The 18,730-nt window shown below is 41.5% G+C and overlaps 1 protein-coding gene across 1 annotated transcript in view; it reads right to left on the bottom strand.

Moving 5' to 3' along the window:
* The window catches only part of LOC131217235 (ATP-dependent Clp protease proteolytic subunit 5, chloroplastic), a 36,055-nt gene that overhangs the window by 4,551 nt on the left and 12,774 nt on the right, over positions 1–18,730 (bottom strand). The window contains exons 5-9 of the mRNA XM_058212089.1: positions 7,914–7,959; positions 7,730–7,802; positions 5,961–5,995; positions 5,757–5,845; positions 5,291–5,490 (exon numbers count right to left, since the gene is read on the bottom strand). Of these exons, the coding sequence (XP_058068072.1) occupies positions 5,291–5,490; positions 5,757–5,845; positions 5,961–5,995; positions 7,730–7,802; positions 7,914–7,959 (443 nt within the window). The remainder of the gene's footprint in view (positions 1–5,290; positions 5,491–5,756; positions 5,846–5,960; positions 5,996–7,729; positions 7,803–7,913; positions 7,960–18,730) is intronic.

Genomic DNA, 18,730 nt, shown 5'->3' with positions numbered 1-18,730 from the left:
AGACCAGCTCATTGGGTTCATTTGCCACCCTAGATCGTTGTTGCGGATTTCTCAAAAAGAAATCTTCTCCAACATGCCGAGGAATTTCTTTCCTTAGGGGGTGTTTCGATACATAGAATTTATGTAGGACGGAAACTGTTTTCCATGAAAAAGATAGTTGGGTTGTTTAGATACGTGGATCCCAGAAAGTAATCATTACACTTATCCATAAGTATGATTCACTAGCATAAAATTCCAAATGAGTATTGTCTAATGAATTTTAAGATTGTCTTATTATCTAAATAAGCTCTCTAAATATGAAATCCACTTTTCAACTGTGTTCAGGAAAATAATCGATGTTTTTCCACTTTCTCTGCAGATTCATGGTATCCAAACAGGTACGTATTTCATGGAAACAAGTAAATTCCTTATGGCCGACACTCTTGTTTCCGGAGTTAAAAAAGTCGAAATTCTGTTTTGTTTGGTAAATACTGTCTATTTTCAGGGAAAATAATATCATTTGGTTGGAAGGTGTTTCTATCATGTCAGCTTCACCTTTAATTGATTAGGATGGTTGATAATCACATTTTCTTTAGATAAACAACGTAAGACTTCATCAATGGTAAGAAGAGAAAAGTTGGTCCGAATTGATAGCTATTGGAAAATGTCCAATCGTTGATCTAGGCCGTCCACTGTGTCCCACCTTTAATAACCCACCACTCTCAGAAAATCACTTGATAAATGTACGGTGCATATTGTATACTAGAGAATGTCTAGTCATTGATCTGGACTGTTCATTGCCACAGAAAATCACTGGATAGGATGATTATAGCACGTTAATCGATTGCTATGTAAGTGGACAATCAATATTGATTATTCAAGTGGGCCCCAATGATTGATTGATGTAATTTGTCCATCATGGGTGCCCACTTTGTACCGCCTACCTTTTCACAAATCACTTTGATTGGAAGATCTTAACCATTTGATCAATGGTTGTGAACATGGACAATGAATTAATTAGCCCAAAAGAGGCTCAATCAATTATCTAGATCATTCATCATGCAGGTCCCATCTTTGATTGCTCATCCCTCTCAATATTACTCTGAACTAACCATATGATCATCCATGCTTATGATATTAGAAAAGGCTCAATCAATGATCTTGACCATCCGTACATGCATCCATCCTTTGATCACCATCACCGACAGAATTCAGAGAATGTCTACGTCCGTCCAGTCTTGGGGATAACGGTCCAATTATAAGTCCTGAGAGTGATGACAATTTAATTATAGTGCCAAGAGTGATTATAAGTTCAGGGAGTAATTATATTCCAATTATAGATCCCAGAAATGATTAGTCTTATTACAATTATTAGACTTTCCTTTTTATAAGATGCTCCTAATTTATAAATAACAAAGAAATGGTCAGTTCATACTTTTTGGCACTAGAAATTGATTGAATATGGCCATCATGGGGGCCACCTTTGGTTGTCCACCCCTCTCATAACTTGCCTTTACCATATGAGCAATGGCTTAGAAGGGTTTAGTTCACATTGATTAAGCTACAAAAGATCATTGATTTGGTTGCCCATCCATCCAAGTAGTTTGGTTGGATCATCGTAATCCATATGCTTAGTGGCTGAAAAAACCCTGAGTAAAACATTGAAAATGGAAAAAGAATTTCCGACCACAAATTCTCCCCTGACCCCACTGTGATGTATATGTTCTATCCACACCCTCCATCCATTTTGCCAGCTCATCTTAGAGCATGAGCACAAAATTGAAGCATATCCCAAGCTCAAGGGGACCACACCACACGAAACAGTGGGGATAATTGACATCCACCGTTGAAACCTTCCTCGGGCATACCATGATGTTTATTTTCCACACGACCTGTCCACAAGGGAGCACAGACGTGGATGAAGGGGAAGAAAAAAAAAAAAAAGAATAACACAAACATCAGCTTGATCCAAAACCTGTGGGCCCCAAGAAGTTTTCAACGGTAGGCGTTCAATCCCCCGTTTCATGTGGTGTGGTCCACTTGAGCTTCGTATATACTTATATTTTGGGTCCATGCCCTATAAAGAGCTGGCAAAATGGATGGCCAGCATGGTTAGAATGCATACATTACAATGGGCCCCACAGAGTCAAGTCACTAGGGATGTCAGTGGTGTTGGACTCACCACGCAATCGGCTAGCTTCGTTAGACCATTCAAAAGATGGGATTTTGTAGCAAATCAAACCATTGATAGAGTATCGCTTGTATCGGTTGGGTTCATTTACCTTTTGAATTTACCATATCACGAGAAACCCGTACGGTGATGCTAAGAGATGGGACAGACTCTTACGCTAGTTTTGCACACTTCAGATAATGGTGGTCCGTCCAAACTGTTAAGCCGACCGTCTAAAATTTATACTGAAAAATATAAGACGGATCCCACGGGTTATACTGTTTACATCCCATCCCATTTTCTGTTTGGGATGGCGGGATAAAAACCATTCCACACGCCCTCGTAAACAGCGCCTGGATGCCACTAATATGGAGATATAAGTTTTCACCCCTGTGTAGGGCACACCAAGATATCAATGAGATATCTACTCCCTCCATCATTTTCACCTGCCATCATTCAGTCATGAAAATGTTTTGAGGCAGCTATAAAGCAGTGAGTGGGGCACACCATGAGAAGCAGTGGAGATGCAAACCCATCCATTTACCATCTAAACACCCTGTTGGATATCCCATGGGCTATCCCAAACCCATGGGATGAACAGACAAACACTGAAACCACCATCATTACCTTAAAAACCATTCCATCCCACCAAATCCCATGGGATCGGTCCGGCCAAACACACCCTAATATTGGCTGTCTGGCTTTTCCTTCAAATATGGACCACTCATCATTTTTATTTTAACCATCCATCTGATATCATTAATTGGATGGTTAGGATTGCTCGATCATGTGATTTTAGATATGCTCCATCCATAATGGGACACACCATTTGGATGGTCTGAATCGCTGTACCTCAGTGCAACATGTGAACAGGATGAATAACCAAAAAGACAGGCATGAGTTTTCACAAGGCCGCTGATAAGGTCATTTTATCAGAGAGTTATTTAAAAAAAAATAAAAATCCAACGGTCCCATTTTAATAAACAAGTGTCCACGAATCAAAGGTTAAAGATTGTTCAACGAATCTCAGTGTGGTGCTATTTAAAAAAGAAAGATAAGAAAAATGTCATTTTCTGACTGACTAGGTGCCATTTGTGTAATTTCCAAGTGCCTGCGCATCAAGTGTCATACTCTTGCAGAGTATCAAATAAATATCCCATGAAAATACCACTGGTGATTAGGGTAAAAGCGAGTGATACGACCCTGAATTTTCTGGACATGGAAAAGAGATCATTAATGTAGCAGCTGTATTACAAGCAATGATACAATCAGTTCTCCCATCAACATGCCGCATATATAGAATATCCAAACCGTACAAAAGGTAGACAACAACATGATGATCACCTGATTTAAGAAGCATCCACTCATTGACTGGGTTGGACCACCACACCAAGTCATACCATCGGTTGTCCATTGATATTGATATTGATATTGATGTCTTTCCCACTCTATACGTGGATCATCCTGATTTCCATACCAGGTGATACTCATAGTATGGCCCACCTGCTTGGGTAAGACATGCTATATAAGTGGAATGTTGGCAGGAAAGGATAACTGATTTCCATAACTAATGATACAGTCCTCGTACCTGTGTCATTAGGGAAAATATGTTACAGATTAGGGAAAAAGCTCATCTGGGGCCACACATGACATGTGGGTAGCCATCAACTTTGTCCCACCTTTCATTTCATGGGCCACCATGAAAATTTCATGTTCTTTGGAGGATGCAACATTATAGACATTGGCACCAGTGTAACCAAAATAGTCACTTGAAGGCGCAATAACCAAAGCTCGACTGATTGAATGGGTTATCCTTTGATCAAAACCATTCATTTTCAAATGGCTTGATATGATGCCAGAGTTCCTCGTGATTACACATTTACACTCCATAATCATGAGGAATGTTATTGATTAACCAGCTACATCAGCTTACCATCGCTGACTGAAGTCGTTCAAACAAACCATAACGGATTCATCTTGCACATGAAATGGGCTTCGCTCAGCTTGAACAAGACAGACGGTATTTAACATGCAAGCAATAACATGATAAAACCCCGAACTAAACCACACACTTCCAAGACAAATTGAAATATTGAAAGAAAATAAAAAGGGAGATCAAGCCCAAATCCGGTGTGGCATTTAAGTGGGCTTTAAACAATTGTAAAACACGCTAAATTGGCTCGTCTGAGTCAGGTGGACTTTAAACATGCATTTAATGTCACTCGGTGTGGCTAACTTGGTTTGCCATGTGCAGTTGGATTTATTAGCTCCTTTTTTAGCATGCAGTTGAACACCTCAGGAAAAAAAAAAAAAAAGTCCCCCAACAAGTGAGATTGGCTTGCGGGACCAATGTCCAGAACAAAGTTCAAGAGGGTTTCAATGCGAAACTGTAGTCTAACACAGACTCCATTTTCTAAACAGTTGTTGTGTCGCAAGTATTAAGCTTGCATAAGACACATTGACACTTTCATTAGGAAAATCCTGCTTTTATCTTTTCCTCGTATGTTTGTTAGCATCTATATTACTTTTACAATGGTATTCGTATATTTTTTTAGTGACTTGGGTGTGTTTGGTTGAACCAAAATATCATGAAATTTCATGACATTGATGATTAATCCATCTAATCTGGTGCAAAATATCATGAAATTTCATTACATTTGGTTCAACCAAACACACCTACCCTCAGATACATTTTCCGTATCGTGTGCATGTTATCTTTAGCTACTTACTGATACTAGGAAACATATATTTCCATATTGTTTGGCAGGAAGGTCAACCACTTTCCGACATATAAGATAAAGCCCTTAGATGATGATGATGATGCATACATGAAGAGATTTTGATAGTGTAATTTTTCAATATCAATGCGTGCATGGATGTGACTACTTCTTAGGGTTTTCAGGTCCCGATACCTGACATCTCGACCTTAAAACGAATGGTACTCTCATTAAACCTCAAAAATATGTTCTCCATATTTCTAGAGAGAGATCCAAAACTAAACTTGGAAATTACTATCGCAAACTTCTGCATATCACAGGTATTGATCCCAAACAGTCGTATCATGGTCGTTTACGTTTGACTATGTGATGGCCATAGTAAGATATTGCACAAAATTTAATATGGCAAAGAAACAATACTTACTAACTTTCGGTTGCTGGCAGTGGCTGAAGGGCTTTGAGAGGATTCATGATGACACCATCAATAAGTCCATACTCTTTGGCTTCTTTTGCACTCATGAAGAAATCGCGGTCTGTGTCCTGGTTGATCTTGTCTAGACTTTGACCGGTGTGGTAGGAGAGGTAACCATTCAGATTAGCCTTGTGGTGAAGCATCTCATTGGCCTACGAGTAATTTAACAAAAAAAAACATGGGAGAGTTGGATTGGCACTCTGATTTTTTTGTCAGTTCGAGATCACTGTCGAAGAGTCTATTTTGTGTTTGTGGGTCTGTATGTGCACATGGTTTTATGGCTGGTCTGAGTCCCCAACTCAGGTGAGTTGGGACAAAAGATCTCTTGACTTGGGTGAGATGTGACTCGACTAGAGACAGAACAAGTTGATCTGAGTCTAAAAACCATGCATGTGCGTGTGCATGAGAGCGGTTTTACCTGGATGTCTATGTCAGTTTGTCCTCCTTGAGCCCCACCAAGAGGTTGATGAATCATTATCCTAGAGTTCGGTAAGCTGTATCGTTTCCCTTCATTGATTTGGAACAAGACAACAACGAAAAGAAACACTTAAGTCAGAAAGAAATCATCCACTTCAAAAAGAAACCTTCAACTTGCCATAGTGAGAGCCAGAAAAGAGTTTACCCTTGGTGCCAGCACTCAGAAGGAAAGCGCCCATGCTGTTTGTGAAAAGCCAAACAACGTCAATCTAAAGTCAGTAGATTCACTATTATTGAGAAATAAAGTCATGAAAATACAGAAAGATGCATAAGGTCACTGTGTAAATGCAGGTGTACACACGTACACGAAAAGACTGGATACAAATTACAGCAATCTGCTAACACCCAGACAGACAATAATTGTCCCAGAACAGACCACAAAAGTGGGTCGGCTCATTAAAAACCAACATCAAAAGGGTAGTCGCCTGTTTTCTTTGAAAAGCATGATTATTTGAGGAAGCTCAATACAGGGAAGTTCTCATTTCACTACACCAGAGGCATATTGCTTACTTGTTATGCTTTCTTTTTTTTTCCTCCCCTACTATAAACACACTACAAGTAGATTTGCCAGGTTGGGAACGCTTGACCTAGCTGCAATGGCAGTTTGACCCAACCGCCCATGAAAATGGGTCAGGGATGAATTCCAAGCTTTAAAATATTGATTTATAAACAAGAAGCAGAGAGAAATAGCAGCTTGTCGCAAGAGGCAATTCCAAATTGTAACCTGTTGTGGCTGATTTAACAATGCAGTGAAATAGTGAGGAGTTCATTTTGCAAGGGCTCAAGCTATACCTGATATACCAGTCTTCAGAAGATTTTGAGTTTTTCAAATGCATCCATTTGTTTTCCATTTGCACCTTGCATAGGGCCACCGTGGTGCGTGTATGACATCCAAACCATACATTACGTTTGCTCACTCATGAAAAACATGTAGCCCAAGGATTAGGTCAATCCAATAATCAGCTGGTATACACCATTGCAAACAATGGAAAAAAGGGCAGAGAAACCTACAAACTCATGTGATCACCCGCTTGATGATGGTCAATTCGCCTGATTTTGCGGTGTCCATCTTTATGGTGGGGCGACATTTCTGGACAGATGCGATCCTCCCTTCCAGGGCCCCTTTTGATGACCGATTCCAATTATGGGTGCCCCCATCCCGCACGTGGTCCTACACAAGGATAGTCCAGCCTTTGGACATGGGTAGGATATAGTCTTTGAATGAGGACCATTTTGGACAAGATTTTAGTACACACACAATGGCAGTCCCCACATGAATTAGAGCCATTGGGGTGGTTTTCCATTATTTTCGTGATGTGGCCCATACGATGATTAGATAGGCTTGATCTTTTGCACTTCATGTTCTTCATGGCGGATGCACCTGCTGCACAGTTTGGATGCAATACACACAACATGGTAAATTAGCAAGTTGGTGCCAACATAGGATCATCATCGACATCATGTAAAGATTGTCCCAGCGAATCGGGGTCAGCCACACTAATCTTGTTCTGCCATTCCACTCTATCAAGGACCATCTCCACTATTAAACCATAGGTCCTCAAATATTTTCTCCTTTTGGGCCTTCTCTTTGCCCTTTTAGACCCTTCAACTTGAACCAATTAACTCCTAACCAGTGTAATTCTTGACCTCCATTCCACAAGGCCAGACCATCTAAATCTACTTTCCCTCATCTTATTAGCCCATAGTGCTACTCCTGAGTTTCCTTGAATGCATTCATTTCTAATTTTATCCTTCCTCATCTTGCTACACCTTTCACTCATCATATCAAGATACATGCTACCAGGGAAATCATTAATTTGCAGTGACGCATGTAGATAGAAGAGCTACATTAAAGAAACAAATTAGAATGATTGCCAATACAAATGCCAGAGCTATAAGAAAGAATTTTCTTACCTAGCCGCCAATCCGACACAAACAGTGGAAACGTCGGGCCGGATATGCTTCATGGTATCAAATATGGCCATACCTAGTGGGAACAGACCAAACCAATTTTGAATAAAAACCACATTGTCCACATTCTTAAAGTCCAACTAAAATAGCTGAAAAAAGATTAAGAAATTATATAAATTTTTTTTACCAGCTGTCACTGATCCTCCTGGAGAGTTCACGTACATGACAATATCCTATTGGACAAATCAATAAACAGTTCATGTCATGTGTGAAAAAACTATACTGTGACTAGTTGTAAGAAACGAAAATTCTCAGATGGGCAAAATAAAGTATCTAAAATAAGCAAAAGAAGATTGGGGGTAAAAAAATCTATTACTATAAAAGAGCAATCCTGGAAAAAGATCTGGAAATCCAAGAATGAAAAAATGACAATAAATCATCATCACCATCTTAGCCTGTCTCCGAGTAATTTGGGGTTGGCTTAAAAAAATTAAAAAACATAAAATCAAGGTTGGCTTTTAAATGATAGATAGGTAATAGTTCTACAATCGGCTGCCCATCAAACATCAACTTTCAATAGTTCTGTGATCGGCTGCCCACCGAACATCAACTTTCCAACTTTATCCAGCCTTTTTGGAACCAATCATGGCAGAGGCTCACATCAATTGACACCATTCACATGCCAACATGGTCCTACCCAATATTGACCCCCAGCCACGGTATTAAAAAACGGTTACATAGCGGTATGGTGGGTACCGTTATGCATTATGGGACTGTAACAGCTGTTATGGAGAAATGGCCCATTATGGAGCTTAACGGCTGTTACCACCTCGTAACAGTCTGTTTTTTTTTGAAAGATAACTCATAACGGTCTGTTACGAGGCTGTTACAATAAATTAAAAAGAAAAAAGGACCCAAACAATGGTAACAATGTTTCCCATTACGGTCACTGTTACTGTTATTGAACACCTTGCCCCCAGCCTGACTATTACGTCCATGCATCAAAGAGTGAGCAAGCAAAGTGTTGTGAAGCAAACTGCTGAGAACATGAGAACAAATAACCCAAACACATGAAAGGTCATGCTGTAGTTGTGCAAAATAGCAATGACAAACAAAATGATTACAGCGCATGTTTACAAGCCAACATGGTTAAGCCCACATAGCACTTTAGCACAACTATCCCATGCTACCCAAAAGCGGAAATTGTGAAAAGTTGATGTCTAGAGCATGCAGTGCCAAATGAGACCATTGAGCATAAACAAAGGAAGAAAAATAAATAAAAGTTACCAATAGCAAGCATGTTCACCACATTCATCACACAGTTTTTGCGGGGGAAGCGATGGGACCAATGGAATTGCAAATACAACTATTGATTAGAGAAAAATCATCATCATAGCCTTTCCCTGCAATTTGGAGTCTGCTAACAAATCATGAATTTTCAATTATACTCGAAGCAGTAATGGTTCCAACTGCTGTGCAGAAGCTATAAGATTGGTTACCCACCCAACATCAACCCATCTCAGATAAACCAGGCTGGGAATTGGCTGGCACATTGCTTCCAAGGTGAAGAAAGAAGAACAATAGCTCACCAAAATGACCAACAAACATCGCCATGAATCTCAAAAGCATGCTTAGCAAATCCATCAGCTTCTTCACTTGTTCAAATGGCTGGTTGTTTTTCCGCAAGCATTTTTGGTTCTTTATCATGTATCAGCAAAGCATAGATGATTCCATTCTCTCAACTTTCAAACTCACGCATAATGAGCATGCTAGGGGGCTGTTTTGTTCTAGATGATTCGAGGGTGGATAGATTAAAAGGAAAAAAGGATAGGACCCTGCTGAGATAGCAGAGAACCTAACAACCAAGGAATAGAAGATTGTCCTGAAATAGCCCATTTACATTGCCCGCCCATTTGAAAATAAGATTTTTTGCCCTTAACTAGACATCTTTGACCGAAGATGATATGCCATTGAAACATCTGTTATTCCTCTCCTCCCAAACTGACCACCAAATTGCCATGATCGCCATCCTCCAGATGCTTCTTCTAACTTTACTCATCCTAACCCCATGCCAAGAGAACAATTGTGAGAGGGCCGAGATCGGGTTACACCAGCAAATGTTGAACCGAGAAAAAATTCTGACCAAATTTGATAGATGAATGTGCAATGAAGTAGGAGATCATCCACCGTTTCCTCTGCTTTCATACAGCAGAGACAGATGTTGACGATGATCATACCCCTTTTCTTGAGATTATCAACCGTCAGAATTCTGTTCTTACCAACGAGCCAACCAAAACAGATATATTTGGGGGGGACCGCATACTTCCATATGAAAGGGGTAGCTAAGGTAGAAGGAGGACCAGAGGAAGCGAGATGAGAATAAAAGGAGTGGACCGACAAAGCGCTGGACTTGTCGCTAGGCCAAGTGAGACTATCCCGAGTAGCTGGGTCTGTCATGGCATGAGAAATCTCATTAAGGAGATCAATATATTGGGAATTTCCTAGTGGTTGAGGTTTCTGAGGCATTTAACGTCCCAAACCACATTGGCAGTTGAGACAGAGTAACAATCTGCCACCAAAACATTCCTCTCAGGAGTCGGCTGATAGATATTAGGATAGCGGGATTTAAGAGGAGTTTCTCCAAGCCACCAATCTTCCCAAAAGCGAATTGACGTGCCATTTCCAAGCTCGTAAGAGATGAGATTGAGCATTTCGTCCTTCATACGAATGATCCCCTTCCATAGGGGAGAGCTTTGTAAACAGACGTATCGCTGGTCCACCAACCACTAGGTGACAACCCATATTTACCCTTGATGATGGAAATCCGCAACGAGTCCCCTTCAGTCCCCAAACGCCAAATCCACTTACCTACCAAGGGCTGGTTCATGATCTTCAAATTTTTTATGCTCGCACCTCCCTCTTTATAATGTTTACAAACCTCGTTCCAATGAAGCAGGTGAAACTTTCTTTGATTTTCTTTCCCGCACCAGAGAAAATCACGCCTCAATTTGTCTATGGCCACAATCACAGACGAGGGGCATCTGTACATGGACATCAGATATGTAGGGAGACTGGATAGGGCTGCCTTGATAAGCGTCATGCGACCACCTATTGAGAGGTACCTGCATTTCCACCTCGCGAGAGCCTTATGAATCTGGTCCACTATCTTATCCCATATCGACTTAGGAGGGTGGCCAAAGAGAAGGGGAAGCCCAATGAAAGAAGAGGGAAAAGAACCCGAAGAACACCCCAACGACATAGCGTACCTAGCTGACTCCTCTTCAGATAAATTCACTCCGTAAAGCTTGGATTTGGCCATATTGACTCTCATACTTGATACAACTTCAAAGCAATGAAGAGCTGTATTGAGATTGTAACGGCGGTACGGGGGCGTAACGGCCCGTGACGGTGCAAAAAAAAAATTTTGCCAAAAAATATAGATTAAATCTGGAATATTCTAAGCATTCCAAATATGCATTCATTTATAAATTGGAACATGTTTATGGTGGTGTAACGGTCCACTCTTTGGTGAGAAGTTGTATCGGACTGTCTGATGAATTTATGAACCAGATAACCTGAATTTGACTACAAAATTCATATATTTAATTTTCTAAATATCTAATTTATATACTTAACAATTTGATATCATTTCTCCCAATAGTTCTTTTAAAAAATGAAATTAAATTCAGGTAGATCGCGTTGCCAATTTGGGGCTGACTTGGAGGACCAATCCATGCCCCAAATCAACCTCAAATTCATGCAATTTATTGGCATTATCCCACTTGTGAATTGGTGGACATTTATTGGATAGTGAATCATGAAAAAAAATCAAAAGGCCCTATTTTAAAAAATAAGCGTCCACAAATTAACAATTAAAACTATTCAAACAATTTGATTTTGGCATTTTGAGTTAGCAATTACAGTCCATAATTTAATTGGTAAATTTTAAGTTAATACATGTCTCGTGTACAATTTTTTAAGGGCCCGAATTAGGTAGGACTCAGATTGTGAAGTGTAGCACACGAGTGTCAAAGTTTTTTGGACCCCACTCGTGATGAATGTGTTATATCCACACCGTCCATCCATTTTGCCAAATAATTTTAGGGCATGAGCCCAAAAATGAGGCAGATCCAAAGCTCAGGTGGACCGCACCATAAGAAACAATAATAATTAAACGACTATCATTAAAAATTTATCGGGGCTACAAAAGTTTTAGATCAAGCTGACATGTGTGTTTTCCCTTCATCCACGTTAGTGTGACCCTATTAACAGGTTAGATGGAAAATAAACATTACAGTGGACCCTAAGAAATTTTTAATGGTGAGCATTCTATAACCACTGTTTCCCATGTTGTGGTCCACCTGAGATTTGGATCTTACTAATTTTTGAATCATAATGTAAAATGATGTGGCAAAATGGATGGACGGCATGGATAAAATACATACAGCATGGTGGGGGCCATGTGGCACGTATACAATTTTATTAAATTGTGCAACATGCTACGTAATGCATACTAGTCCATTCATTTGACGCAAGCAAGTCCTGTGGGTCTGATCATGAGGTATATGTTATAACTAAACCGTCCATTCATTTGACGAGCTCGTCTTAAGGCTCGACACGAAAAATAATACAGATCTAATTATCAAGTGGACCACACTGCAAAAAGCAGTGGGGGATTGAAAGTCTACCATTGAAACCCTTTTTGGGATCACAGAACTTTTGGATCAATATGAAATTTGTTTTTCCTCTTCATTCAGGTCCTTTTGACCTTTTGAATAGATTGGATGGAAAATAAACGTTATGGTGGGCCTACGAATTTTTTAACGGTGAAAATCATCATCTCACTGCTATTTTTGGTGTGATCCAGACGATCTTTGGATACGATTCATTTTTTGGCTAATGCTCTAAAATGATATTTAAAAATAGATGAACGGTGTAGATATAATAAATACATCGTTGTGGAGTCCATGTAACTTTGATCTCCTTTGAACCGTCCGTACAACTCGGAGCTCGAGGACTGTCAGTGCTCGTCTTAGCATGACACGTACCTATTATAGCAGCTAAGCTATGTGGTACACCTGCGGAAAAAAAAAAGGAGAGGGAAACCGAAAAAAAAAAGAGGGCGAGAGCCTTATGAATCTGGTCCACTATCTTATCCCATATCGACTTAGGAGGGTGGCCAAAGAGAAGGGGAAGCCCAATGAAAGAAGAGGGAAAAGAACCCGAAGAACACCCCAACGACATAGCGTACCTAGCTGACTCCTCTTCAGATAAATTCACTCCGTAAAGCTTGGATTTGGCCATATTGACTCTCATACTTGATACAACTTCAAAGCAATGAAGAGCTGTATTGAGATTGTCGATATACATCTAATTGGCCTAAAAAATGATTAGAGTGTCGTCAGCGAATTGAATGTGGGTTATGGGCGTTGGCATTCCAGGCATGAGAATGCCTCTGATGATATTTTCCGCCTGACCTTTAGCCAGCATATGAGAGAGAGCCTCCCTAATCATAAGGAAAAGAAGGGGGGATAAGGGATCACCCTGCCTGAGCCCCCTAGAGCTCTTGAAGAAACCAAAAGGAGTACCATTGGGGAGAATAGAGAAATGAGCTGAGTCGATGCAGGCTGCGATCCATTTTCTCCATTTAGAACGAAAACCCATCCAACCCATAAGATATTGAAGAAAACCCCATTCCACATGATTATATGCTTTTTCAATATCCAACTTATAGAATACAGCCTTTTCTCCAGAGACGTGACAGGAATGGAGCACTTCGTTGGCGATTAATGTGCAATCGATGATCTGTCTGCCTCTGATGAAGGCGCTTTGGTTGATAGAGATGACCTTCCCCGTAACTTTGGCTAGCTGAGAAGAGAGAACCTTAGCAAGCATTTTGTAAGGTCCTCCAATAAGACTGATGGGTCTGTAATTTGGGTTTGTAATCTGAAAAAGAGCTAGCACCTGCCAACTTTGGGATTAATGTAATGAAAGAAGCTCCCAACCCTTTCGAGAGCCTCCCTCTTTCATGAAATTCGACCATGAACTCCATCACGTCCAACTTTATGGTTTCCCAAAAGGTTTGGAAGAACGCCATGGGGAATTGTCAAGGCCAGGGGATTTATCCCTACCAAGGGAATCCACAACAGACTTAATCTCTTCCTCAGTAGAAGGAGACTCCAAAGAGTTTGCTTCTTCAGCATTAAGGGACTTGAAATGAATACCATCTAGGCCCGGTCTATTCCACCCGTCTGAAGAAAGGAGAGAGCTGAAGTGGTTGATGGCTAGCCTGATGATCTCTGATTTTTCCTCTGTTTGTATGTCATCAACTGTAATTGAATGAATAGCCTTTAACCGAGACCTCATATTGGCTATTCTATGGAAATATTTTATGTTCTTATCTCCTTCAGAAATCCACTTGGCTCTGGATTTCAGCTTCCATAAAGTCTCATCTTCCAATGCCCTGCCAATTATATTTTGAATTATCTGAATGCGCCTCCCCAAATAATCTGAAGGCATCAAAGAATCTTCCACCTCCAAATCAATACGTTGGAGCTCGGCGAAGAGATCGTTCAACTCCGATTCCCTCTTGGCGAGAACGTTAGTTTTCCAATCCTTCAATTTCTCCCTCAATAATCTGAGCTTGCATGATAGTTTATGGCCTGCGAATCCTTCAGGCTGGAAAGTCGGCCACCACTCTTCAATCAATTGAGAAAACCCAGGGATAGCAATCCAGGAAGAGTTGAATGTAAACGGTTGGGACCCCAACTCTGGTTGTCCATCAATAGGAGAATCGGGCAATGATTCAAGGTAGGTCTAGGAAGAGTCATTTGGGAAGCCATGGGGAATGTCTCCAACCATTCAACGGACAAGAGGAATCTGTCGAGCTTGGATTGGATGGGGCAACGATGGCTGTTGGACCAAGTGAATCTAGCCCCCGAGAGGGACAGATCGACTAGCTCATGAGACTGAATCCAGTCAGAGAAGGCTTCCATGACTTGGGACTTTCTCCTAATGCGAGAGTGCTCTTTCGCAAACCTGACGACGTTGAAATCCCCAACAAAACAACATGCACCTGTAAATGACTGCTTGATATTTGTGAGTTCTTCCCAAAAATCGGATCTAGAAAGATCTGTGTTTGGCCCATAAACCGTAGAAATAAGACAAGAAAGAGAAGAAGACTTATGTTGGAGAGTAACTGAAACTGAAACAGACCCAATGACTGAAGACAGCAACTCCCATTTGGACGATTTCCAGGCAACAAGAATCCCACCAGAGCTACCCGATGCATCGAGCGTGACCCATTTTGCGTCCTTGGCGAACAAGATGGAAGACAGAATAGCATCTTTGAAAATTGGGACCTTGGTTTCTTGCAAACACAACACCCGAGTCTCTCCTACTGATGGATTTCTTAATAAGGCCCCTCTTTTGCTTGGAGCCTATTCCCCCTAACGTTCCAAGAGAGGATTCTCATTGGGCCACCGATCTTTCCTGAGATCCCGTGCGCTGATGACGCACCTTGGCGGCAGAGACCACTCCTGGGTTCGGTTGAAGTCTCTGAAGCTCTCGTTTGCTGGCAGATCTGGGGGTGAAATTTGTTGAAGTGGGCTGAGGAGGGGACGATCTACCTCTGTTTTCAATGAATTGGAATAACGCAACATAATCTTCTGTTCTATCTCCAAATGATAGTCCCAGGGATCTCCCTACGTGACCCACAGCGTCTTGAATCCATTTCTTATTCTAGATTTCGTCGAAGATTTCTTCTCTGCTCTTGCCTGTTTCTGGATTGGATTGAGCAACGTACGTAAGCTGACGAGCGAGGTCGGCGCACATCTGCAATGGTTCAGCAACTATGACATCAGCGGACGTATTTTCCTAAAAAATATGGTGGGCCTACGAATTTTTTAAGGGTGAAAATCATCATCTCGCTGCTATTTTTGGTGTGGTCCAGACGATCTTTGGATACGATTCATGTTTTGGCTAATGCTCTAAAATGATATTTAAAAATAGATGAACGGTGTAGATATAATAAATACATCGCTGTGGAGCCCATGTAACTTTGATCTCCTTTGAACCGTTCGTACAACTCGGAGCTCGAGGACTGTCAGTGCTCGTCTTAGCGTGACACGTACCTATTACAGCAGCTAAGTTGTGTGGTACACCTGCGAAAAAAAAAAGGAGAGGGAAACCGAAAAAAAAAAAGAGGGAAAGAAGAGAGAAGAAAAAAGAGGGAAAGAGGGAAAGAACAGAGAGAGAGGAGGGTGGCCAAAGAGAAGGGGAAGCCCAATGAAAGAAGAGGGAAAAGAACCCGAAGAACACCCCAACGACATAGCGTACCTAGCTGACTCCTCTTCAGATAAATTCACTCCGTAAAGCTTGGATTTGGCCATATTGACTCTCATACTTGATACAACTTCAAAGCAATGAAGAGCTGTATTGAGATTGTCGATATACATCTAATTGGCCTAAAAAATGATTAGAGTGTCGTCAGCGAATTGAATGTGGGTTATGGGCGTTGGCATTCCAGGCATGAGAATGCCTCTGATGATATTTTCCGCCTGACCTTTAGCCAGCATATGAGAGAGAGCCTCCCTAATCATAAGGAAAAGAAGGGGGGATAAGGGATCACCCTGCCTGAGCCCCCTAGAGCTCTTGAAGAAACCAAAAGGAGTACCATTGGGGAGAATAGAGAAATGAGCTGAGTCGATGCAGGCTGCGATCCATTTTCTCCATTTAGAACGAAAACCCATCCAACCCATAAGATATTGAAGAAAACCCCATTCCACATGATTATATGCTTTTTCAATATCCAACTTATAGAATACAGCCTTTTCTCCAGAGACGTGACAGGAATGGAGCACTTCGTTGGCGATTAATGTGCAATCGATGATCTGTCTGCCTCTGATGAAGGCGCTTTGGTTGATAGAGATGACCTTCCCCGTAACTTTGGCTAGCTGAGAAGAGAGAACCTTAGCAAGCATTTTGTAAGGTCCTCCAATAAGACTGATGGGTCTGTAATTTGGGTTTGTAATCTGAAAAAGAGCTAGCACCTGCCAACTTTGGGATTAATGTAATGAAAGAAGCTCCCAACCCTTTCGAGAGCCTCCCTCTTTCATGAAATTCGACCATGAACTCCATCACGTCCAACTTTATGGTTTCCCAAAAGGTTTGGAAGAACGCCATGGGGAATTGTCAAGGCCAGGGGATTTATCCCTACCAAGGGAATCCACAACAGACTTAATCTCTTCCTCAGTAGAAGGAGACTCCAAAGAGTTTGCTTCTTCAGCATTAAGGGACTTGAAATGAATACCATCTAGGCCCGGTCTATTCCACCCGTCTGAAGAAAGGAGAGAGCTGAAGTGGTTGATGGCTAGCCTGATGATCTCTGATTTTTCCTCTGTTTGTATGTCATCAACTGTAATTGAATGAATAGCCTTTAACCGAGACCTCATATTGGCTATTCTATGGAAATATTTTATGTTCTTATCTCCTTCAGAAATCCACTTGGCTCTGGATTTCAGCTTCCATAAAGTCTCATCTTCCAATGCCCTACCAATTATATTTTGAATTATCTGAATGCGCCTCCCCAAATAATCTGAAGGCATCAAAGAATCTTCCACCTCCAAATCAATACGTTGGAGCTCGGCGAAGAGATCGTTCAACTCCGATTCCCTCTTGGCGAGAACGTTAGTTTTCCAATCCTTCAATTTCTCCCTCAATAATCTGAGCTTGCATGATAGTTTATGGCCTGGGAATCCTTCAGGCTGGAAAGTCGGCCACCACTCTTCAATCAATTGAGAAAACCCAGGGATAGCAATCCAGGAAGAGTTGAATGTAAACGGTTGGGACCCCAACTCTGGTTGTCCATCAATAGGAGAATCGGGCAATGATTCAAGGTAGGTCTAGGAAGAGTCATTTGGGAAGCCATGGGGAATGTCTCCAACCATTCAACGGACAAGAGGAATCTGTCGAGCTTGGATTGGATGGGGCAACGATGGCTGTTGGTCCAAGTGAATTTAGCCCTCGAGAGGGGTAGATCAACCAGCTCATGAGACTGAATCCAATAAGAAAAGGCTTTCATAGCTTGAGACTTTCTCCTATTGCGAGAGTGCTCTTCTGCAAACCTGATGATGTTGAAATCCCCAACAAAACAACACGCACTTGTAAATGACTGCCTTATATTTGTGAGTTCTTCCCAAAAATCGGATCTAGAAAGATCTGTGTTTGGCCCATAAACCGTAGAAATAAGACAAGAAAGAGAAGAAGACTTATGTTGGAGAGTAACTGAAACTGAAAAAGACCCAATGACTGAAGACAGCAACTCCCATTTGGACGATTTCCAGGCAACAAGAATCCCACCAGAGCTACCCGATGCATCGAGCGTGACCCATTTTGCGTCCTTGGCGAACAAGATGGAAGACAGAATAGCATCTTTGAAAATTGGGACCTTGGTTTCTTGCAAACACAACACCCGAGTCTCTCCTACTGATGGATTTCTTAATAAGGCCCCTCTTTTGCTTGGAGCCTATTCCCCCTAACGTTCCAAGAGAGGATTCTCATTGGGCCACCGATCTTCCCTGGGAACCCTGTCTTCCTTGCCGCACCATGGGGGCTGGCATTACTGGGTTCGGTTGAAGTCTCTGAAGCTCTCGTTTGCTGGCAGATCTGGGGGTGAAATTTGTTGAAGTGGGCTGAGGAGGGGACGATCTACCTCTGTTTTCAATGAATTGGAATAACGCAAGGTAATCCTCAGGACAGTGGCCGAAGGAGAGACCCAAAAGTTTGCCGATGTGACCCACAGCGTCTTGAATCCATTTCTTATTCTAGATTTCGTCGAAGATTTCTTCTCTGCTCTTGCCTGTTTCTGGATTGGATTGAGCAACGTACGTAAGCTGACGAGCGAGGTCGGCGCACATCTGCAATGGTTCAGCAACTATGACATCGGCGGACGTATTTTCCTAAAAAAGGGTTATGGGACCCAGCTTAGTCCAGTTGTGAGGTTGT

Source organism: Magnolia sinica, chromosome 10 (genome assembly GCF_029962835.1).
Source record: "Magnolia sinica isolate HGM2019 chromosome 10, MsV1, whole genome shotgun sequence".
Lineage (NCBI taxonomy): Eukaryota > Viridiplantae > Streptophyta > Magnoliopsida > Magnoliales > Magnoliaceae > Magnolia > Magnolia sinica.
The sequence above is the reverse complement of the archived record's forward strand: the minus strand, read 5'-3'. Positions and strand labels throughout refer to the sequence as shown.